This window comes from Cyanistes caeruleus, chromosome 4 (genome assembly GCF_971803275.1).
Source record: "Cyanistes caeruleus chromosome 4, bCyaCae1.hap1.1, whole genome shotgun sequence".
NCBI classification, from domain to species: domain Eukaryota; kingdom Metazoa; phylum Chordata; class Aves; order Passeriformes; family Paridae; genus Cyanistes; species Cyanistes caeruleus.
In genome coordinates this window covers 33,027,319-33,052,610 of record NC_141704.1, presented here as the reverse complement: position 1 = coordinate 33,052,610, position 25,292 = coordinate 33,027,319, and the positions used below count along the sequence as shown (strand labels likewise).

Genomic DNA, 25,292 nt, shown 5'->3' with positions numbered 1-25,292 from the left:
TGGACTTGCTCCAACACCTCAATGTCGCTTCTGAACGGAGGGACCCAGAACTGGACCCAGAACTCAAGGTGCGGCCTCACCACTGCTGAATACAGGGGGAGAATCAAGAGCTGAACAGTAGAGAGCTGTTCCTGAAGCACTGCTTGGTGACCTCCTCCCAACAACCGAGAAGACAGGAGAATTACATCTCTGGCTGTAGCCACTGCCAGCTCTGCAGAAAAATAAATAGGTCCCAAACCAAGGAGTGGAAGTCTCCTAAAGGATTTGTGTATCATGCCAGTTTTCTAGGATGACTCTTCCTCTGCACCGTTACTTGTTTTAAAATGTCCAGGAAAACAAGTCCAACAGCTCACAGCTGATGGCCTCTACCTGAGGCTCTACAAAGATTTCCAATGATGAGAAAAGATACTGTTCCTCCTCTCCACACAGGGTTGTTTGTTTTTTTTTAAGGAGGAAAGAGGACCAAAAAAGGAGGACTTACGCATCTGTCTGTTTTCTTTCTTGGCTATCGGTTTGAGTAATAGCCTGAAAATTATGAGGGTTCAGTTAGAGTTATCCTTTTCAAGCAGATGGCTAATTAAATGTTAATAGCACAAGCAAGCAAAATGTTTTAAACACCATCAAACTCAAAATGTTTGAGACATTTTGAATGCCATATTCTAGGGGCAAGGTAAAGCCAGAGCAATCTTGACGGAAGATCACAGCCTGAAGCTTCCCACTGCTCTTAACTACTTAATAAAGACAAGCCTTATTAAAACATGCAGTATTTTAAAATCCTCTTTTAACAGTGATGACCTGAAGGACAGCAGGTAGCCTCTGTCAGTTAGTTCTGCTTAATTCTCTTCAGCAACCACACTTCAAAAATCATCAAGTAATACCTATCATGTATTACTGAGGGTCTGAATATATAAGAAGCCAGAGAGAGCTTTTTTATTGCACTGAAGCAGAAGAAATCCTCTGTGGTGTAATAACATCGGAAGAAGAGGTAAGGAAATTATTCCAATTTAAGTCAAAGGGAGAAGAGTTTGATCCAGTACTAAATGTCCAGTAAAGCACAGACATTACAAAACAAATAATTTATGTCAGAAATAAAACTGAACTTCTCTGGCATTCAATGAAGTCCAGTATCTTCTTTCTTTCCTTATCAGACAAAACTTGTAGTAAAGAACAACTTTCACATGCTAGAGTCCACCTGCCACTCATCGAGCACCTATAGCCAAGGACCACAATCGCAGCCAAAACACATTGACTGGTTTCTTACCCACACCTGTAAAAATGATTTTCAGCAGATACAGAGCCACAGTTACAGTATTAAACTAGGAAAGGAGCATTGAAGGAGCACCAGATTCCTGAGCCATTAAGTTCCATGGCCTCTCTCTTTCATTATTTCTAATATTTTGGTCTGTTTCTTCCCGAAGTCACAGTACTCTGAAAGCCAGGACAAACTTTTATCAACTTTTGAGACACCTGTGGAGAAAGTTTCAGGGCATGGAAAGAAAGATGAAAATGGGAGTAGACTCAGTTGTCCTTATCTCTGCTCTTCAAAAAGTCAGTTTTACATAAATGTCAGGCAGCACCAGGCATTGCTCTTTAAGAGCTGGCAGTGCTCTGTGAGGGGCCAAGGAAGGTGCTGTGATTGGTGTGTACCTTGTCACAACTGAGTGTTTCTCAGTAACTCAGCACACTATAGATGGAGGCTTGACCAAACAGTGGATAAAGAATGAAAAGCCCATCTGGAATCAAGGTGGCTGTAAGCTCTGGGGGTTAAATGTACTGTACAGAACCAAAATAACATGACACAGTAAATAGACCTGGGTCAATAAGGCTTTTATTATCTTCCTGTACCCACACACATTTGCAGACTATACCTAAAGTGCCAGTTCAATTTTCCCACCCATTTTGCTTTGGTATGGAATCAGTGCTGGTCGAACCTCCTCCTTCAGGAACTTTGCCACCTGTTCAAGATGAGAAAAATAAAATTAGGGAAAGGACTTGCCTCCTCCTCCCCATTTGGACCTGCTTGTCTCACTGGGGTCTCTCTTTCACAAAGACACCCAATGGTCTGGCATGTCCAGAGTCAAAAGTGTGAAGCCACAGGGAAGAAAGCCAAGGAAATCAAAAGAAAAATGTGTCTTCCTTAGTAGTTTGGCTAGAGTTATAGAATATGTACACTCTGTAGCAAACAGAGTGTACATATTATATACAAAAGGATGCAGGATTAAACTACACATTGCATTACAACCCACAGCCTCTTTCCATTACTTTACCTGCTGAGGAGCACGTCCAGTGAAGGAGGATGGATCCAACAGGCTTTCAAGTTGTTTATGGATAGGGCTGAAGTAAGGATCAGCACGGACACGGGCAATGAAGTCATTATCACCCCCTTCCTGTTTCACAACAGCTGCTGCTTGTTGAGAGAGAACACGAATTTTCTCGTGGCAATCCTGTAGGTAGAGGGAGAAGAAGACAGAAAAAGAAAAAAGTCATTCCATTGATGTTGACAGCACATGTTCATCTCCCCAACTTGTGTGGGTGGGAAAAATATCAAAGTAAATTGCCCTATGCAAAAGGATGCAAAAAGATAACACAGTTTGGACTGCAGTGGCTCATGTGCCACTACATTAAAACAAGATTTTTTTCATCCTTTCACATCTGCACTTAGAGGCTAAAACACTCCGAATGTCACATACATTCTGTAACAAACTGGTGACACTGGAATCATTTATATGTCTTCAAATTTCCCAAATACCCTTAGGAGTCATTTTAGGTTGTTTTTTGTTTTTTGGGTTTTTTTTCAATTGTAAACAATGCAAAAACTCTACAGATTTTGAAAAGGGAAGAGAATCTGTCCAACTTAACAAGCAGTGAGACTTTGCAAACCATGGCCTACATAAGAATAGACTGAGTAAAAAAAGATACCTTTGGAATCAATTGGTAAGAACAAGGGTACCTAACTGTAGTCAGGATCCACCTGCAAAATCAGATACTGCCATGCTGGTCCCAAAATACAGCCACGTGGCTGCATTTACAACTATGCAGGAGTATTCTTCTTAAATGTATTATCCTTGATCTACAATTAGGACAAGTATTAACCTTCTTCCTCTATCCAAGTATCATTTTGCTTCAGCACTGACCTGCCTCAGGTGAACAGATCTATCTTCTGGATATTCAGGGGAGGGAGCTGTTTAATAGTGGGGAAAGGAAGTGAGTTTCAGTGCTATGAGGTGGGAAAGCCTAGAAAATGTGCTGTTCCAAAGTTCTCAGCACAGAAAAACAGAACATATGAATGTGGCTGAACACCTTATAAATGTACTAAGCCCTATGGGTAAGTAATTAAACAGCACCAGAAAGAAGGCAGGTCAACAAGATACACAAATGAATCACAGAATGTGATTCACATGATGTGAATACATGACCTTAATGCATTTAGTCAGGAAGTTTGCTCACTGACCCACTGACATCAGAGACACAGAGGAAAAAAAGGAAAAAAGGATGTTTCCTGACTAATATAATGGGTGATTTGCCACAACTGTTTCAGAAAACGGAAACCACATATATTCTGCTCAAAGCTTCTATCAAACTCTTCCATTATTCTTGCAAGTTTCATTTCTGCCATTGGTACAGATATAAACATAGAAGGAAAAATTATAATCTAAAAGGTAAATGAAAATAAGGTGTTTTAAAGATGGATATTTGATTATCAATTTTGACCTGAACTGTGAAATTAAATGATAAGGAAATATAATCTAATTGTGTCTGGGTTTATTTACTAAGGAAAATATTTAATTAAAGTTTGCTTGAACAGAGGAAGCTGAATGAAGGACTATAAACCAAGTGGTTAATACACTGTACTGAGTGAGGGAAGAATGACACATGAATGAGTGGTTCAGAATGGTCTTACTTGTTTTTTTGTTAGCAGTAGTGATTCATCCTCTTTTAATTTATAAGGTAGCCAACTGCCAACATGTTCCATTTAAAGAAGCCTGGCCTGTGTTCAAGTTCCTTTAAACATTTAAAAAAGGAAAACACCTACTAGTATCAAACATAAAAATAGGTCTCCCTCTTCTCCAGCAGAGCCAGCCAGATTAGCCCAAACACACAGTGTTCCTAACAGAAAATAGGGATCTCCACAAGCGCTCTCCCCTCAGGGAACAAAGCCTGGCTTTGCAGCACCAGTGCAATACTAATAACTCTGAGGGAGCAGATGAAGAGCAGAGAAAGGTGAGATATGACAAGAGCCCAGATACATTTGTTTCTTAGGAGACAAACACCAGACCATAAACAAAGGTATTTTGGATGCTTCATTTGTACCTGACGATTGCCCCCAGCCTTCACCATTGCCATGATTATATTCTCTGTGGCCATGAATGGCAGCTCCTGCCGGATCCTTCTCTCAATCACCTTAACCACACACACACAAAAAAAAAACAAACAGGAAAAAAGAAACAGCATTATACGAAGTCTACAGATGACTGAAAACTTTGCAGTATTTGCAGTGACTTTTTTTTCCTCTCCCCTTGAATCTCTAGGACTGGACAATGGTCACAGAATCACAGAAAAGTTTGGGTTGGAAGGGACCTTTAAAGGTCATCTAGTTCAACCACCTGCAATGAGCAGTGACATCTTCCATTAGGTCAGGTTGCTCAGAGCCCTGTCCAACCTGACATTGAATGTTACCAGGGATGGGGCATCCACCACCTCTCTGGGCAACCTCTTCTAGTGTTTCACCACCCTCTTTGTAATAAAACTTCTTTCCTGTATCACCTAAATTCTCCCTCTGACAGCGTAAAACTGTTACCCCTTGCCTGTTATAACAGGCCCTGATAAAAAATTGTCCCCATGACAAACAGTCATTTTGAATTTAGCCCTGGAAATCCAGATATTGAAGTTGATAATACTTAGAAGCCAGATCTAGTAAGAGACATTAGTTTGGAAAAGATGTCCAATAATTTTTTTTATCCAGTAGTTAACTTTTTAACCTATAACTGTTTTTAAACTGTAGTAAGTTACAGCATTGGATGAGATCTGTCTAAACAGTATCTTTCACTGCTAAGTTCTACACATCCATTCTGTAATTCAGGGAAAAATATCCTTTGTGTCAAGTTTTGTACTTTCTTTCTGACCTCACAAGAGGTATGTATGTTTCATGTATGTCCTACAACAGTGAGAATACGGCAAGAATGGAGCAAAACTCAGAAACCATTTGAACAAACATATAAAAATGTAATTTTTGAAGTGAGAGCATTCTTGTACACTTTGGCATAGTTGTAGCATTACCAAGGATGTCCATTATCTCCTGCTTTACCTTTGGATATACCACGAGTCCCTCGGAGACATTCTGCAGTGTACTGAGAATGATGTCAGCCGTGAGGAAAGCCTCAGCCAGACACACGCGCCTACGAAACACACATACCCAGCACCCTGGTCAGCAACAACAAAGCCATGCTCCAGTCCACCTCAGATCCTTCAGCTTCTGTAAATAATGCTCGAAATAGCATTACTGTGTCCTAACACTGGAGCTGTTCTCATTTTTTTTCCTTTTTGGTCAGTAGAGAGGGAGAGGGAAAAGGGTGAAGGCACACATAGAAAGCTCCAAGACAATTCAGTGATTACACAGATAGGAAACAGGGCAGCAATCTACAGGATCTTCCCCTATATGTTCTATTTTGAACTGTCTGCTACTGATCCTACCCTCCAGCAGTAAGACATGCTGCATGCTCATGCTGTCCCTGGCTGTGCTCAGTGGGCAATTTCCAAGGGGATCCATGCATTTGGTGAGGGCTTCCTCCAAGAAACCTGCTCCTGGTCACAAAGGAGGTTCCTGACAAAAAGCAGAGGAGGGAAACAAGAGGAGTAGTGGGGACTGAGCTGTATCAGGCAAAATGCTCCACATCATAATGCAGCAAACATAGCATCATCCATCTGTGACAGCAGGGCCTGGCCCACCCTAAACTATGATCTTTTAAAATTTCCTGGTTCTTGAACCTTGCGCTACATCTAAGCCCTCCAATTCTATCACAGTGCCTTAAAACAACTTTGCTGGATTGAAGATTGATTGAACTTTATTTTGCTTGCTCTCCTTCCAAAACACTATAGCTTTAACAAGAAAAATCCAAGGCGCAGATTTTTATAATTGGTTAATGAAGTGGAAAATTGAATCTTTCTATTAGATAAGATGAAAATAAAATTTTAAACATTCCAATACATCTCTCAACACTTGGTAGCTATTGGGAAATAAATACACCAGATCAACCAATATGCAATTTCTTAATTTAACATTGTTTGCTGCTGCCTATGCAGCTCTTTTTTTAATGAGATTAGGAGCTGTGGTGTAAGGTCCCTCTGGGAAAAAAAATCTTCTGTTTTGTCATGAAATTTTATGCAGGTATTACGTTCGTGGAGACATTTAAAAATAACATTCTCATCAGCAATCTTAATGCTAATCTAGCATTAATCAAGCCAAAACTGCTGCTGTTCATTGTCTCACAGGTACCATACCTTAGAAGTCTAGAGATTTCTAAGATTCTAAGAGATCAAATTCTGCAACAGAATATGACTTTGAAACTAAAATGCTTCAACGGTAGGTATGAGCTTTATGCAGAATTAGTACTAAATAAAAGATGGAAGCATTGAATTTAATTGCTGAAATTTACTTAATAATTGTAAATAACTTCTGCTCAGCTCAAAACAGTTGTAATGAAGAAACACAAAACAAAGCAAAATTTGCTGAGCAATATCCTAAAGATACGCATAGATTTTCATGAAATTTTTAAAAAGTAGACTAATTGCGATCTTTTTCCAGGATCTAACTACTTCTTGTAAAGAATATTTTTCAGAATTAAAATATGTTTTTTAGATTATCTGGAGGGTTAGGGTATTGAACTATTCTCTAAAAAGTGAAAAAAAAAAAAGCAGGGTCAAAAAGCTGCATCCAAAAGAAGGAAGAGAAATGTCAGTACTGTAATACTGTGCTGTTTAAACAGGAAGACTATGAAAGCAACTTATTACCCTGGCTTCTGTATCCCTCCCTTTCACTGCTGGTTTGCTCTGCAGAAGATCTTGACATTAAAAAAACCCAAATAGTTCTTATCTGATGGTACAGAGGAAACTAGTTTGTAGTCTCTAGGTTGTATTGAGATTGCTTTTTGTCAAGGTAGTATCTTGTGGGTTTAGTTTAAATGCAGTATTTTCTAAACAGACCAGAGGACCTTTCTCTGCAGTTGCTGCAGTGCACAATCTAAACAGACCTGTTGGCACTGTCATCCAGCGTTCGCTCAAACCATTGCACGGCGGCTGTTTGGAGGGGATCCATCACCAGCGTCATCAGGTGCCGAGCAAGGCTGCAGCAGCGCTCCGAACGCATTGGGTTCCTCTTGTAAGGCATAGCACTTGAGCCTGTCAGAGGAGGAAAAGGGATGCAAACAGGGCAACAGGAGGAGTGATGCATTCAGGGAGAAGAGATGAAGGTCCTCCCCCAGGAAAGAAAAATGTGTCAGGAATCATAGTTTTGACTAAAGCCTCAAAACATAACAATTTTCCACAGACAATACGTAATAACAAAAATGACTCCACCACTTTCCCCTTCAGATCAGAAACATCTAAATGGGAGCAGACAAAATGTGAGAAGACATTTTTGCAATTCTGCAAAACAGAAGTACTACCACATAAAAGGAATGAATAGTCTTACTTTTTAATGTAGTATTAAGCACCATCTCTCCAGGCTACCCATGGCAATCTTAGCAGTGTTCGAGCCTCCATCTGCTCAATAACACTGCCCTTCAAAGTCAGATGCTTACACTGCTGCCTGTTGCTCTAGTGAATGGCTATTAAAATCATCCACAGAATGGGACAAGTACCAGACAGGACTAAGACTTAATTCGCTGATTCAATTCTATACAACTGTTTAAGAGACCCAAACTTTCTTTCAGCCAAGAGCCAAAACACTACATTTCCTTTTCTAATGGTGTCAGAATCCCATCATTGGTGTTCTTCTGGCAAGGATGCAAGGGTCCACTCCAGTTGCATTGTTCCTAATTTGTCTGCTTATAAAAATCAAAATGCTGAGTTGAGCTGAAAACCTGCTTTCCAGTCAGCTTCATGAGGAGTGGAAAACCTTAAGCTCTCCTCAGACCCAGGTCTGCCTCTTTAGGCAATGGGACATACATGGCTACTCCTGCTCTCCCCGCAAACACAGGAAGTGCACAGATATAAATCTGATTTTAATTCCTTAATATCCAGAAACCTTTAGGTAAGGTGTTTTTTTCTTTTTCCTTCCCCTCTCCCCTCCTTTTTTTTTTTTTTCTTTTAAAAGGAGTGAAAATACTAACTATGTCAACTCCAGTTAATTCAAACGAAATTCTGCCAGTGCCATTTCTAAGTTTGTTTAAAAGGCCTCACCAACATAAATGAAAAGACACAAACACCAGTCCATGAAAACCCTCTGATCCCTTACCAATCTGGTCTTTCTCAAAAGGCTCCTCTATCTCCTTCAGGTTGGCCAAAAGACGAATGTCAGTGCAAATCTGGAAAGAAAGCATGAGAATTTAATAAAATAGAACCAAACTGACACCCACCAATATATCTTACTGTTAGTGCTGAGAATCTTTGCATCTATGTGCAAGAAGTAAACTGGGGGCAGTGAAAAACTGGACAAAAAACTTGACACTGCAATCCTACTTCTCGGCGTAAAAATGTTTGTCAAGAAAACAAAGAAAACAGCATGTCCACTGGATTAGATGAGAACAGGACATCAACAAGGGCAAATGTTTGCAGGGAATGGAAGACAGATCAGAAGAGAACATTGAAAATGCATAAGAAAATTGCACAGTGATTTGTAAACACAGATAATGTGTGCTCACTGAACTGGGAGAAAAACAAAACAGAAGAAAATACCACAGATCACTTTAGCCCAAGAGGAGGAAAAGGGAGGGAACAGAGATAAATCAATTAAAAGGATCCACAAGGACAGAGAGAATAACACCATTTTCAGAAAGGCAATTAACTAGGAGGAAATGGTGAAATTTAAGAACTCAAACACCACTAGGAAAGACATTTACTCTAATTGGATCAATTTACTATAGATTAGACTAATATCTGGTGTGGGAGTTGTTAACCCATCTTAGAATCTGCTCAGTTAACTTGCTTTATTTGTCATTGGTCTTAAGATCTTTGAGATTTGAGTGCCAGGTGTATACCCAGCGGTGAATTTACATGATCACAAAGAAGACAGCTGAACAACAACCAATATTTCTTGAGCAGAGCATTCTGCACCATGAGAACCTTCTCTTCAAGATCTGAAACACTTCTCCCTCTTCCCAATGTATGCAAGTATGGTGCTTACCTTGTGTATAGAAGCCCCCAGACTGGCCAGCACAGCCAGGACTCCAATATCCACCTTGCGACTGTAGGTCTGCCCTGTGACCATGTAAGCCCTAGAAATAAGCACAGAACCTGAGTGTTCCAGCCAGACACAACAGTACTGGCAAGAGTTTGAGCAAGGAGTGACATGGTTCTTGAAGTGGAGGGCTGTCATTCTGCCCTGATGAGAACAACTTTGGATTCAGGCTGTCAGTTTCTCGGGGCAGCATGCAGATGGGAGAGAGGTAAACAGAGGAAAATGGACAGCTGTGCTTTGACAGGGAGACAAGTAGAAGTGGCCTATTTAGGAGATGAAGTTTCATCTGGGAAAATGCAACTGGGAATGGAAGATGGCAAGGAGGAATGAGTGAACAGCAGCACAGATGTCGGTTTGGCAACCAGGGGAATCTGGGCCAACACTACCAGGAGTCACACACTGTTAAGAACGCATGTTACATACCGCTTAAATCCTGCCTTTGCAGTCACTAATCTATCCAGTTCTTCAACCTTGAGGTGAAGTGAAAAAAAAAAAAAGAGTTCAAAATGCAGCTCAGCAAGGTCTGCAAGAGCAAAAACGCTTTTCTCAGTTTACTGTCAAAAAATCTTCTACTTTCTGTGAAACATCCCTTCCAAAATGCTGCTCACTTTCACACAGAACCTTGTCAATGAGCCCCAGAGGGATTGCAGTAACTTTGTCAATTTAATCCTAGAATCTCAATGTTCCCTCAAAGAAAACAACATTCCAGAGCAGAAAATTGCCAAGACCGTATGTCTGCACTCTGGGCTGTCTGACGTACTTTATTGTGGTCTCCCTCAAAGAGCTGCAAGAAGCTGGCTTGAGTGCCAGTGGTGCCTTTCACACCCCGGAAGCGCAGGTCATCCCGAGCCCGCTCCAGGTTCTGCAGGTCCATGCACAAGTCTTGAATCCACAAGCAGCAGCGTTTCCCCACAGTGGTGAGCTGGGCAGGTCTGAAAACAATCAAGAACACAACATGACTTGTTGAGGATTTGCACAAGCACAACACTTCATTGCTCAGTCTACCATTAAGAGTTCCCTACAGATTCATCTCTCTTGACTCATTTGAACAGAAATTAACAGGATTTGGCTAGGGCAGAAGGATGTACTAATGTCGGCAGTAAATGGTACTGAAGATGTAATCACTCCTTTCAGGAATTAGATGGAACTACATTACCAGAAAGCAGCGATTGTGTCCACGTGCCAGGCGTGCGCCCCCTGCCGGCCTGTAGGGGCTGTGACAGACCGGGGGTGCATCTGTCCCCCACCCCAATTCCGCTCACCCAGGGGCATCCTGGCTGACTTACAGCACTGCTGTGAACTTCTCAGCACAAAAACATCTGCATTCACTATGTGATTTTAAATTATTCCGCTCAGGAGCCTTTACTTATTTCTAAAATTGTGTTCCTCAACCTCTGGGCAAACGCACTTCAACAATTCTGTCAGCCAACACTTATAAGACCTCAGCCTTGGAATAAGGAACTGCAAACTTCAGCTACACTTCAGTCTCCTTGCAAATGCTTTGAAGTGAAAACAGAGGTGTTATGCAGAATCCAGAAAGTTAACTATTTCAAATTATCCACATGAACTACAAAGAAAACCTCTATACTACTTCAAAAAGCCCATATATACATGAACAACGTGCTCCTGATTAAGCTCAGACATAAAAATGAAGCTTGTAAGATCTGGAAGCTGGACAGGCAATCCAGGAGGAATACAAACAATTTATCACTGCAGGAATGGGGCAAGGAAAGCCAAAACACACCTGGATGAATTTCATAAGGAATGTGAAAGGCAACAAGACCGGCCTCTGCAAGGACATAAGCAGGAAAAGGGAAGGCTAGGGAAAACATGGACGTGATTGCAAATGGAGCAAAGGCCCTGCTGACAAATGACACAGAAAAGGCTGAGACATCAATTATGATTTCAGCTTGTATATACTTCTTGAATACTCCTCTGTCCCCTCTCCAAAAGCTCAAATAAAACTATCACAGATACTCCTCCAAAAAGCTGTAGATGAAGAGGGCTGTAGGATTAGAGCTGATACTACCAACAGTGCGTATACAGCATACAAATCAGAGACCTGATCTGATGCTTCCACTCTCCTTTCAGAGAAATGTCAACATGCTGCACACCGAGTCTGACACGACCTGTGCTCAATTCCCCTGCCTCTGCTGTTCTGAATCACTGCAGTAGAAGACCCAGGCTTATCTCATGGTATAGCTTAATGCTTCTGCAAATAGTATTAATGAAGCAGGAGATTAAACTACCCCAAGAACAGAATCACCCAGATCTTATTGTCCTTTGACTCAGTATCTCTAGTAACAAGTAGCCATTAACAAAGCTTTCTAGGCTGCAGAGGAAAAAAAAGAAAAACAAAGAAAATCTGACTGGAAGATAAGCTTAGTACAATTCCCAGTCATGCTTTTTTGAAACAGCCCAGCATATGCACACCTGTGTTTGCCTGGAAGTCATCCTTTATAAAGCTGTGTTGAAGCAACTGCTGACAGCTAGTCAAAGCAACAGTCCAATTTCCTGAGAAAAGCCTGGAATAGGCCTTTTCTGAACCACCAACTGGTCAGAGATGGGAAAAAGGATGGCAAAAGAGCAGGAGCAGGTCAATTTAATCAAAGCACAGACAACAAAAAGAAAGCAAAGGCTGATGGCTACTTACTGGTAGTGAGTGAAGCCCAAAGCAGGCATGTCAGCATACTTCTCAGCAAAGTCGGCCAGCCGGCTGATCACCCTTGCGAGCTAGTGGAAGCAGGAAGGATAGAAAAGAAGTGGAATGAGAGAGAAAAAAAACCCCAAACAACACAGCAGAAGTTGACATGCTTAAGCACAACATTGTGAGAAAAAGGGGAGGGAAACCACTGTGCAGGAAGGGGCAGTTGTGCAGGGAGGGACCTTGAGGGGCAACTGTGCAGTCCCCTCTAATTGTAGAATATTGCATTTTTCAGTTTTTCAGGGCACGCATGCAATTTCTGCTTGCTACAAAACTCAAGCAAGAGCCAACAGAAGTCACTGGACTTGAGTTCAAACTAGTCTAAACTTCATGCTCAAGCTAATCCCGCAGCTGGTTCATCCTTGGGTATTTTCTTTATTCCTGGAATTAGTCAGAAATAAAGCTGCTTGGGGTATAATTGGACATGTACACTCCAGGGCCAATTTTATACCAACTCATTCAGGTCAGACACCGCTGCACTACACTCCTGCTATATTTGACCTCGGAAAACTGTATTACGTAGTTTCTTGAATGCTGACACACTCCTAGGAATATAGCTAAGACTAAGACTAAGATAATCCTGAAAGCAATACAGTTGTATTTTTATGTAGTACCTGTGGCACAGACAAACAAGGAGCTGCTTATAATTCCTACTGTGAGCAAAAAAGTTCTGGGAAAAAGACTTGAGAAACAAAAGGAAGGTAACTGTTCACTTTTTTGAGAACAACCCAGACAGACAACTCCTCCTAGCTTCCCACAAAGGTTTAGGGAAATCCAAGTTAAACACAGGCCATACACAGGACATGAGTGCTCCCCAATTCTGAGACACTGCAGAACCACCTTCTCACCTTGGGTAGCAGGAGGTTAAACCCATCACGGAGGACAATCAAATCCTGCAAGAAGCAAAGAAAGGAACTTTGGGCCATGTCTAAAGGACCAGACATAATAGTTTCTCTCAGAGAGGACACAGATTATGCTTTGTTGACTCAAAAGTCTCCTCTTAAAACAAATTATTTATTTTACTTCTTGTAACAGAACTTGCTTATGACAAAAATGCTGGATTCACCATTGCTCCTTTCATACTGACCACAGAAAGTCATAAGTGGTGGAAGACCTGTTTCCAGCAAGTGCCTATGAATGATTATTTTGAGGTACTTGGGTCTGCCCACACAATGAGAGACTAAATCCTACAGTCCCAAGTGGAAAATACAGGCACTGTAGGCTAAAGACAGCAGGAAGTTAAGCGGGCTAATGAGGCACCATTCAGGCACAGCTGTCTTTACTCCTTTTTTTGAGACTGAGGTACAGCTGGGTGCAAGTGTCAGAAGAAAAGTGATGTTACCCAAAAGCTAAACAGGTTTACAAAGGAGTAGAGAAAAAGCAATCACACAGCAGCTTCTCATGTGACAACAGCAGCTGTGAGGTTGCAATGGCTTGAACAGTGGAACAGCAACACATGCTAAGAAATAAGGCTTCAGTTTGCACTGTTTTAGACAAGGTTTTTCACAAATATTTTACTGTTCTGTAGAATGCTAGTACTTCCTTTTTCACTTAACACACTGATCCATTCTCTTCGCTGCTGAAAGGCTTGTTTTCCCCTCCATTATGCAGGGGGTCCAAATAGCAATTGAAAACTCACGGACCTTGTTTTCTAAATCAGTGAACTCTCGTCAGAGGGGTGTAACTGATAAATCATACAGTCCACATGTTGCTTCATGTGTTTGCAACTCCTCTCTTATCTCCTTGAATATTAACACGCAAGCAGAGGTTAGGGAACAGTTTCCAGATAGATCTTGTTTCACGTCAGAAGAAAGGCGGCAAGTGGAGCTTGCCTTCCAAGGGTAGCCAGGTTAAAGATCTGAATTAACTTCAACAGTAAAATTAACAAAAATGACTGAAAAATCCACTGAATATTTTATGAAGAAAAGTTTATAAAAAGCTATAAAACAAACAACTGTAGCTTTGTTTTGCCCAGCTCTGCAGGCAGGGAACTGGAAATACTCTATTACCGTATTATCCCCTACGTAGCAGGAAGTTGCTCCAAGGTGAATGATGGCTGCAGCTTTTGGACAGCAGTGGGCAAAGGTGTGCACGTGGGCCATCACATCGTGACGCAGCTTCTTCTCCTCCTCTGCTGCCATCTTGAAGTCAATGTTGTCCAGATTTGCTTCCATCTCCCGTATCTGCTCATCTGTGATTGAAAGCCCAAGTGACTGCAAGGGGAAAAGAACTTTTATTGCTTTTTCTCTTTACAAACAAACTGAGACAGAAGCTGATTAAATAATTGACTCCTGTCTGACATCTCCCAAAAGCGTGACAATTTGGTGTAATCAAGCTGTAACAGCAAATGCTCTCATTCTAGGGCTCTCTAGCCTTTTCCAATAGGATAGGAAATTGTGTTCATTCTTAGATGTTTCTCTTGGGCTTTGTACTTTTCTCAACGACGTAACATTCCGGTGAAAACTACAAAAATTAAAATACATGGGGAAAAGTGATATAAAAATAGTATAAACTTATTATAATGAGGTTTACCTTCTGGGTAAAGAATAATCCATCTAACATGTGACTAAATAAGCTTGTGTCAGGAAAAACTCTCTGGACCACAACTAGACCTACACGACTGTAAACAGGGGGCTTAAAACATATGGAAAGGTATTTATGTTTTATATGTTTATACCTTTTCAGAAGTCCTGTAGTACCTTATCTCAGACTGAATATGAAACCTTGTGAAATCAGTTATTTGATCTGGAAGAAGGAGATAAATGCTCCTAGTTCATGTTCAAAATCAATTGCTAGAGCTTTTCAGCAAGCTGACTTAAAAACAAAGATATCCAACCACAAGATTATACACTCTTGTAAACCACTAACAAAGATGAGAAAAATGTATTATCCTGATACTGAGAAATTGAAAATCTCACAATGAACTTGGCATTACTGCCTTTTCCAAATTAAAATACTATTGTCCTGTGCGTAAGTAATGAGAAATCACCAACCAGGAGGATCTTCTACTTCCTGGATTTAAAGTATTTAAAAAACTGATTCTGTTCAGAATCAAACTGACTGAAGAAATGGTTTGCACATGTGGAACCTGGAACTGAAGAAGACAGCAAGTGAAGCAGATGTATCCTCAAGGTCCTCATCAGACAATTAGTACCCAAACTTACGCTGTCACAAGCATATACATGCCTACGAGTGTCCAGCTAAATGAGGAAAAGCACCTGGCCCCAGACTGCTTGCTGCCTTTGAGGTGCACCAGTATAGACTGCGACTGCCTAAAAGCACAGGCAGCTCAGCAGGCAGTACACTCTTGTGCCAAGATTAAAATCTCATGCCTTGCTCAGACATCTGTGACCCTTTGGGAAAAGCTGACCACAGTACACAGTTGTACAGAGAGGAAAGAAATAGCCCCCCAAAATGGGATAACTTGATGTAGAACACGTGCAAGGTAGGGTAGTGCCAAGACAAATGATGTTCTCATCTGTCCACAAACAATGTGTGAGGCCTCTTCCCTATGAGCTTTTGCTGATATTGGCAGTACCTCGGGAAGAAAACAATCGAATGTCCTTCAAACCTGTGTACCTAAGAAAACCAAGCAGGAAAAGTACACAAGGGAGAACATAAGCTTTTCCCCAAAGTACCACAGGTCAGTGAAGTCAGTGATGAGCTCTCTAGACTGCGCTTTTATGGTGTCATTCTTCTGAGACTGTCCCAATATTTTGATGTGCCACTCTAACAGCTATGACTGTTCATCACTTTTCCTAAAGGACAAGGTAGAACAGGCAGATGACATGGCGCAGCTTCTGCACTCAGAATGAGAATGCTGGGTTGCTCATTGTATAAAGAACACATGACAGAAAAATAATGAAACTTAAACTGCACAGAAAAAATAGATGGAGGGCTATTATAGAAAGAGAAAAAACATCTATATTTCACACGTGCAAAACGTATTTTAGAAGTCAGTTTGATGCTGAAAGATGTCAAAGCTACTTCTATGAGAAGGGAGAACTCCAAGAAATTTGTTCTTGACTTTCAAACCTAATTAAGAGCTCGAGACAAAAAGTGTTAACAGAAGCATCATAATACAAAGGAATTTATGCAAAAAATCAAATTAGTATTTTGGAATGGGTATAAATTCAGACACCTCAGCTCTTCACCCAAACTTTAAATACTGTCAGTTGGGAAAAGATAATCTTTTCTTACTAATCCCACACTTTGCTAAGCCTGCTCTTTCAAACTCCTGCTATTGCCTGCTGAAAGGAGAAAAACACTGAGTAGACCTTCTACCAAGTTCAGTTTCTACTGAAGTAATTCTTCCATTCTTATCTCACATACTCCAAACAGACCACTTGAAAATTTCACCTTTTAAGTAGAGTGAATATTGAAGCCATTTGCCTGGGCCTGTACCTAAAATTTTATCACTAAACTGCATGTTCTTCTGTCTTACTATTCCCTACAACTTTCAGAAAACCTATAGTTAGACCTTCGAGATCTGATTTATCAGAAGACAAAAGTAAGTATTGCCCACAGTTCATTTGTTACTGTTTGGCTTTTAATGTATCTGAAAAGATATGCTATGTATCTTCAAAAAGAATGACCGAAGAAGCAACGAAGAAGCAACGGATGAATGTCTTGGAAGCAAGGATAGGTGCTGCAGTAAATTTCCATAGTCCATTTATTACCTGGTATTTGGTTTGGTGTTCTTTTTCATAGAAATACTATACATCTTCTGTAAGGAACCTAAAGAAACTGTCTGTATGTGTAACTCACTAATCACTAACAGAGATAACAGGTGCTGAAAGTAGCTGACTCTCCCTCCTTTTTAGTCCAGAGCTGACATTAGATTACAAACTGCTCTGGAATGAGAAGCCAGATAAAAATAGTAAGTCTCCCTCTTCCGACTATGAAAAGAGAGCTCAAGAAGTCGTAAGACCTGTCTCTACTTTCTGGGAATAAAACTCTGGGGTGGCAGTGGACGGCATAGCAAGGGTCAAGAGACAGGGCAGCCCGGAGTACAGGGCTTGGAAGTAGAAACCTAGAAGCCTCAAACTAGTTTTTTCAAGCAGATTGCTTTCTCCTACTGGGCAACTCACATATTCTGTTCTTGAACAGAAGTAAAAATGATGATTATCTGCTGGAATTGATACAATTATGTTTAAATTGTCATGCTTTGAACATACAAAGCTCCTCAAGCATGCATTCATAGTATCGACACTTTCTGCGCTAGATGAGATTTGCAGCTTTCTCACTCCAGCATCTGAACTGTGACAAAATCAGACAAGCGGAACTTCAAAAGGTGACTCCTATTTAGCACAACTGTATAACTACATCTTCAGCTTCTGAAACATCACATTTTGTCCAGCAAATTATTGACAGTGCTGCTGTAGTGATATTACCCTTGCATGGAGAAGGAACACGGTAACAGCACTGTGCACTGTGTGTTCATTCTCCAGCATGGTGCTTCTCCGCCCTTGCACTCGTAGTAACAGCTGGACCTAGTGCTTGGATTGCTTCTAACAATCCCAAGGCAGAAAACAGAAACTGGACTCTACAAAAAACGGGCTCCTATTGAGTCTGAGAGCTAAAGCCATTCTGTCAGAAACCTGGGTGGTTTTGTGCCTTTTATTTTCCACTTTGTTTTTTTTTTTGGGGGGAACATATGACAGCTTTTTCACTATCAAAAATCTGGTAAGAGAACAAGGAATCAAGCTATTGCATCTTAAAAACTGACTGGGTCTCAATTAGGATGTAATAATAGCTGTACATGTATCCTTAATTAGGACCAGAGTCAAAGTCAGAAGGCTTATCTTAAAGTACACATTAAAAAAGTTAACTTCATATCCTCTACTAACACAACAGCTTGCAATCCTATGGACGTATTCCCAGTTGCTGCTTCCCAATAACTGAATTAATAATACACAATACCCAATCTTTTGTGGTATTATTTTTTTTTGTGGCACTCAGCCTACCAAAAACATGACAACTACTTGCAGGGTAAATGTACTGCTCACTTTGGCCAAAAGTAAACTTATCTCGGAAAAAAAGGGCTATCTAACAACAAGTGGCTGCAGATGCAGGGGGTGGTCCGGTTGGCACGGACTGACAGCCATCGGATTGAATGGACAGCGGCCCTCATCCGTCACACCTCCTGGAAAGCAAACAGCCGAACGCTTGGGAAGGACACCGATGTTTGCTCAAAAGGCAACCCCTCACCAAGGATTGCTTAGCAGAGCTTTCACAAAACCAATTTTACAGTACAGGCAAAAGTGCAAGGGGGAGGGTACGAGGCGAGAAGAGGTGATTTGCTGAGGGGCGACAGGTACGCGGAGGATTGTGTACAGAGGGTTGGGTAACCCTGAACTCGCAGGGCTCCCACCCCTCGCGCCCCCTTCCTCCCCGGAACGCGCCTAAGGGGCGCCTGCAAAGTTGCTCTGGTCGGTTTTCCCGAGGGCAGCTCCGGGAAAGCACGGCCGATTCCCGCCGGAGCCTTTAAGGGAATTTAAGGGACGTGAAGACGCCCCGGCACCACGCTCCCCCCGCCCCGCGCCGCTCTGCCCTCAGCGCCCGTCCCGCCGTTACCTTCTCAGCCTGGGCGAGGTAGAGCCAGAGGCGGCGCCAGGTGCCGAACTTCTTCCTCTCGCTGAAGTTGTAGGCCATCTCGGCGCTGGCGTACCGCGACACCAGCGGGGAGCGGTACCGCGCCATCACGTCCTCCGCCTCTCCGGGGGCCGCCATGGCAGCGGTGCAGCGGCGGTGTCGGCGCAGGGCAATCGCGGGGCCCGCGGGCGCCGGGGATAAGGGCGGGCAGAGGCCCCGCCCCGCCGCCCTCAGCGCGCCCCGCCCCGCAGCCACGGCGGGCCTGGCGCCCCCCCGCGCCCGGAGGCCAACGCGGCCTGAAGGGCCCCGACACGGCCGCGGGACACAAAACGTGCACAAACACGAGCTTTAAATGCTTAGCAGCCAAACACATTTATTAGTCTTTTTTTTTTTTTTTTTTTTTTTTTCCAGGAACCCAAAAATAGTTTGTAGTTATAATGTAAGCAACTGAGTTGCACATAATACAATCATATCTTTCAAAAACAAAAAAAAACAAAAAAACAAAACCCCCAAACAAACAAAAAACCGAAAAAACAAAAAACAACAAAAAAGCTGTTTAAAAGCCCAAAAAAAACCTTCAGAAAACTTATATAAGTATTACACCATCTCTCAGTTTCAATGAAATGACGACGACTTAATTCCTTATTACTCTTAACTTGTCACACTCCAATAAAACATCACCCTTTTGTTTGTTTTTTTTCTTTTTTTTTTTTCCTTTTTTTTCTAAATCCAGCATGAGAAATACAGTACCTGCTATGGCAAAAATACACATAAAATGCAACATTTCAGCTTATTTGTACATTAGTAGAGTTTAAACATTTTATTGGTTTTTTTCTTTTTAAGTGAACCAGTGATCTTAAGTACCACTATACTAAAAGTAAAATAAAAATATAGAAAAGGAGGAAAAGGGGGCAGCCAGCCTTACAAGAGCACCTTCTAAAGTGCTGAGTTTCTGTGTCCATGGAAAACCCTTAGGAAGTTCAAACATTTCTGAGAATATGGGATGGAAATTAAGATGAAACCTGGATATGCAAGACATTGTGTCATCTCCTCTACATTCTCCCCATTTGTCCTGTAATTCTCTTTACTGCACACTATAGAAGGAGGGGAGAAACCAGAACTATGGTAAGAGTTTAGTAAAGTAAGCCATTTCAAGTATAAGAAAAAAAAATAAACACTTACAGGTAACTTGCAAATAGCATCAATATACACACAGCCACTATTTGTATTATTACAATGTCTGCTTCTGAGGGACAGTGTTTCAGGCAAGAGGACTTTAGTTGTACCTTCCTGTTACCTCTATTTATGTGCAAAGTAGAAAAGCTGCCTTTTCTAATCCAGCCATATTGGACATCAATGATTTTCTATTCAGCCACCTCATCCCTCCATTCCATAGGAGAGAAGAAGGAGGCATTATTTTACCAAGCAGACTAGATGAAATGAATCTGTTTCTCCATTCCTCTTCCAGACACACCCTTCTCCCATTACTTGTTTGCAATGAAGAGAAACTTGCCAAACTCCCGATGCCCACCAGTAGCCAGTTTCCTGAACAGGTAGAAGGCATTTACCTTTGTAAACATAATCCCTTATGTTTGTGGAACTCAAAGCAGCATTTCACACCTCCAGCCGAGCAGTGGAGATGAAAATAGATCAGAACGCTCCCCTGTCACTGCTTTTCCTCCTCCCCTTTCCTCTTCCGCACCCAGGAAGATTACATTTGGTTATTTTTGTTAGAAGGTGGGGATTTTTTTGGTTCTTTGAGGAAAATATTTAGCATTTAGTTTAAAAGTAAACATGACAGAATTACCATCATCAGAGTTATACTGCTGTTTGTTCTGCTTTCTAGATGAGAAAGAAAAAGCACTGTGCATCAGATGTTCTGCAGGCTTTAGAGCAGCTGCGGCAGAAAGCCAAGATACCTCTGCATGTAAATCCCACAGGTGCACTAGCATCACTTCAGCTTCTTTCTCTGCCGAATCACTGTATGCACTTCACCTTGATTACTGGCAGAGATGGAGAGGGTGGCGTAGGGCAACAGTGGAGAGAAGTTCCTAAGGCCACAGGGAGCAGTGCAGGACAGAGAGGACCAGGGAGTGTCAGACAGAAAGGTTTCAGGTACAGAAACCATGTTCTTGATATTTCAAACGCCAAATTCCAAGAGGCATGGGCTCATATGCACATCCCTGAGACGCACATCAAGAAAGAAGAAACAGCAACCAAGTGATTGAGAGGGGAGAAAGTAGCAGAGGTTCCCTGACAGCTGTGGGATTTACCCAATGAAGACCTCATCCCCCACCACTCCCCCAGAGACATTCTGGGAGAGCTGTAAGGCATATACACAAGCAGCGTCTACTATCATTCTCTCTGTTCCTACGTTCTATTGGCAGGTGATGGCTTCTGTATATTGTGGACAAGAAGAGACACTGCATTTGCAGTGTGACTGGTAACACACTGAAATTAACTCAGGGAAGGACATAGGAAGCTACTCTGCCCTTTATCCCTGGAGCAGCAGCAAAAAGTGGCCAGGTTCTTCATTTTACAGTCCCCTCTCTGGAACTACACACCACCACCTCCCCTTCCTGATGGCAGGAAAAGATGTGTCTACTTGAAATATGACATTACCAAAACTGCCATTTAACAGCAGGGAGAAGTACACAAACTTATTCTGATTTGGTGGCCTGGTGAAAGAAGCAGCAAGCTCAAAGTACTTCAATTTTGAAGTTTATCTAAAAGTACATGTGACCTGTAGCAACACTGGCATAACTATATAAAGAAGATAATGATAGAAACAGGCATGAAGACTGAAGAGTATAAGTAACTGAATCTCTATCAACTTCTATCATTTAGGATCTGAGTGTTTGATGGCTTCAAGGATTAAAAAAAAAAAAAAGGGTTATCTCCCTCCACACAAGCAAATAATGTAAAAAGAACTAGTGATCTTGCTGTGAAAACCTCGTAATACTTCTATCATGCTTTTTCCTTTAGAGCACTTGACAAACATTAGTAGTTGATCCTCACAAAACCCCTGTGAGGTAGGTAAGTATTATTAACAACCCCACTTTACAGGTGAAAAAACAAAGGCAAAGTAGTTAAATGACTTGCCCGAGGCAAGGGTGGAGTAATGGCCAATGTTAAAATTCAGGAGTTTCAGGCTTCACGTCCTTTACGCAAAACCACTAGCTGAAGTATCTTTTTACAAAGGAGATAACAGATGGAAATAAAAGCCCATCAAGTTTAGAAGAAAAATTAAGATTTAAAAGGTTACATCAGAAGGGAAAATGTACCACGAGGTATTTTTGTGAATGAGTTTAAGCTTCTGATTTTTTTTTCTCTTTTTTTTTTTTTTTTTTAAAAGGCATTCTGACAGAGTGGAACCCTGATAAGATCACATCTGCAAGGCAGGCACAGATGCGAGAGTGATCATCAAGTCTATTACTTATTACAGTACTGTGAATGTCAACAAAAATAAAATTGCTGCATGAAAACACTGAATACAGGCAGGATAATCTCTCAGTTTATGATATTACACCTAAGATAATGCCAGTACCATGGTTCACCATGGACAAAGGAAAAAGTCAAGTCAAAAGGTCCCTATTATAATGACGGAGAGAGCAGTGAAATCTATTCTGAGGAGACACTTCCCGGAAGCTCAGCAAGCTTCCAGGAATGCACAGAAATCACAATGATTGCATTTTGGAGATGTGAGGAAGTAAATCCTTTTTAATGACCAATCTGATACCACCTTATAATGAAAACAAGATAGTTCTTTTTAAAAAGAGAGGACCGGGTCTACATATCAGTCTACTTTCCCTAAAATTTCACATACTGTGAACATTAGTGCTACGTCACTGGCAGCAACACCAGACAACAAAGCACCAGTAGCTGCAGATGTTGAAAAATCACAGTCCTCATAGCTGGCCTTTGATCAGCACTAGGAAGTACCATCTCCACCATCCTGCCCACAGCTGCTCTGTCACTGTATGAACAGTACCAGAAGCAGCAAAGAAAATGCTAGGGGATAAGGAAATGTGGACATCAAGGACCAGCCATGTTCCAAATCTCCTGGAAGAGCACAAGGACTGCTGAAATGGAAAATAAGTAGTAAATCCAAAACAACCAGTGCCTGTGGCAGTGTGTTTCCTGAGCTTAACAAGGGCCAGAGCACAGGAAATGGTAGATATTCCCCAGGTAGACCTGGTGTCCCATTCACCCTTTTGGCCCTGGGTTAACACTGTGTGGCTGAATTCATAGCCCTGTGCAAGGCTGAGAGCTGATTTTGTTTTGCAGCCAACATTGCTTATTCGAATCTCTGCCCAGTTATCCATTGGCCAGCTTCTGACAAAAGAAAGGTTCTTATAAATTCTTTCTTAATTGCAAGTTATCACTTCCCCACTTCCCCAAATTATAATGGATATGCCATGGACACAGAAACTCCTGAACATTTTAGCAAAGTATCTTTGTCCCCTACACCCCCTTTGCAGAATGCATAGTTTACAATTCACTTACAAAATAAAGAAGCAATGCTGACCACATATGGGACCTTTTTTTTTTTTTTGAAAAAAGAACAAACAACCTCTTCTTAAGTTCAGTATCAAAATTCACATTTGCATAATAATACATTTCAAGGCCATTAGAGAGGAATGAGAGCGAAGCAAAGAAAGCTGCAGAGTCTCTCCTCTCTTTGTCTTCCTGAATAGAGCTGAGGGATCCCACCAGAGTTTCTTTTCAGGGTGGGAATTACAAAGCGCTACAACAACAGCTCTTGATCTTGTACACCTCATGTTTTGAGTGGGACGAAGAGGTGAAGTATTAGGAAAAAAAAAAACAAATGGAAGGAGACACTGCAGATTCCCATGTTTAGCTACAAACAGCTTCGAAGAAACAAAAAATTACTTCAGATTTTTTTTCCTTTTAAACACTTCTACCTCACCATTTCAAAAACTTTTTTTTTCTTCTTGTGTAATACCCTGTTCATTTAAATGGCAACGTTAAGTGTGCTGGAAGTTGAAGGGTTGAAAAAAAACTCCTGTTTCGCTTATCAGGACACGGGCAGAGAGGGTAAAAGCGTGCCTGCACCCACTATTTAACAGAAGCTACAAAACATCATCTTCTCTACATGTATAAATTTGTCTCAAACATCACTGTATTTAATTTCTCCAGTGCTTACAAAAAACCACAGCCACACGCACTCACACTCATGCACACAAACATAAAGAGAAGCCACAAAATACATATACAAACCCAACCTGCAATGGCAGACTAGCCTAAAATTATCAACAGCTTCTGTGCATCACATGACATCCCTTCGCACCCCCACCCCAATCTCTACCACATATGAATACGTATTGTGCAGTGTAGAGACCAGCCAATGATGCTGCTTGTTAAAAGGGACCAGTGGGCTGCAATCTCAATGTCTGACCTCTTGAAAGAATAAACTGACCATTGTCTCCCCTCCAGCCCCATCGGTCTCCTCAATTAGACAGTCACTATACTCACAAAGGCACATTCATAAATACCACATTTAACTTACTGCTTGTAAAAACATAGGAGGAAACGTTAAGCGCTTATACCCCAACCCATTCCTACTGACCCAGCAAGAAGTATCACAATAACGTATCACTTGGTGAGACCTTACTCCACCTTTAGAAGGTACATATTAAAGAAGTCTTCCAACACCTCTTTTAATTTTTTTTGCATAAATGAATGCTTTTTTGTTTGTTTTTGGCTTACATATTTTGGAATACAGCACACTCACTATAAAGCTCTGTTGTAAGGCTACCCCCTAAAGTAAGGCTGTTCTACCTTGGCTTGCATTTTCACTTCATTTTGCTTCTTCTCCACATGTCCCCAAAACAAAACAAAAAAACCCACACAGCGCCTTATATAGAAAGGGTAAGCCACATCTGGCAGGGAGAGGGAGGGGAAAGAAAGCACATAATATCATAACCATGTCACTATAATAGCTACTCTAACAAGCTGTGCAACCTGCTCAACAGTAAATGATGAAGAAAATGACCACTTATGGTTGGTTGCTTTTCATCTGAAAGAGGAGGAGCTTCCACTTTGTCTCAATTAATAAAAAAAAACAGACAAAAAAAAGAGAATGTTAGTTCTGCAAATGTAACAACATGCACCAATAGCCAAGAAGAGGCATTTAGTGCTGAAGAAAACATTTCTTGCCAAACACACAGCCTCCTCCTTGTATTGTGCATTCGTGCAAAATTCTCCAGTCTCTTCCCTTCTGCCCACCACAGTCAAGGATGTTTGCTGCTAAAATACTTAAATACTTAATGCTGGCTGGCAAAATACAATCTCCCCTTTTTTTGTTCTTTTTCTTTTTCCCTGGAGTACTCTGCATTACTTCACAGAAAGGCTGTCGGAGTCAAGTCAAAAAACCCCCCTTTCTCACTACAAAGTTTACAGGAACCCTAACACTGCTGAATGTCACCAGTCCCAACTATCACACACACAGGGCAAAAATGGCTCTTTTGCAGAGAGCACTTGATTTGCTAGAAGCTTGCTAGGACTCTGGGAGACTTCTAGGGAAAAGCTTTCCTGCATAGCTCGATGAAAAGCAATGCACAGGCAAACTGTGGATGC

General features: G+C 41.4%; 1 protein-coding gene across 1 annotated transcript; it reads right to left on the bottom strand.

Annotated features, from left to right (window-relative positions):
- Positions 1-1,806: 1,806 nt before the first annotated feature.
- On the bottom strand, positions 1,807-18,945 carry ADSL (adenylosuccinate lyase). Its single transcript, XM_023934929.2, has 13 exons — positions 18,675-18,945; positions 14,108-14,311; positions 12,947-12,991; positions 12,048-12,127; positions 10,155-10,326; positions 9,818-9,864; positions 9,341-9,431; positions 8,453-8,522; positions 7,248-7,395; positions 5,306-5,396; positions 4,312-4,401; positions 2,268-2,444; positions 1,807-1,955 (listed from the first exon to the last, which is right to left on the bottom strand). Exons 1-13 carry the CDS (start codon positions 18,828-18,830, stop codon positions 1,869-1,871), a joined length of 1,458 nt encoding a protein of 485 aa, XP_023790697.1. The 5' UTR covers positions 18,831-18,945; the 3' UTR covers positions 1,807-1,868.
- Positions 18,946-25,292: the final 6,347 nt, after the last annotated feature.

Excerpts from the sequence above, each read along its gene's own strand:
- ADSL (XM_023934929.2), bottom strand. The coding sequence starts at position 18,830 with ATGGCGGCCCCCGGAGAGGCGGAGGACGTGATGGCGCGGTACCGCTCC. Across the intron at positions 9,865-10,154 it reads TTGAGGGAGACCACAATAAA|GTTGAAGAACTGGATAGATT; the intron begins GTACGTCAGACA and ends CTTCACCTCAAG. Across the intron at positions 7,396-8,452 it reads TTTTGAGAAAGACCAGATTG|GCTCAAGTGCTATGCCTTAC; the intron begins GTAAGGGATCAG and ends CTCCTCTGACAG.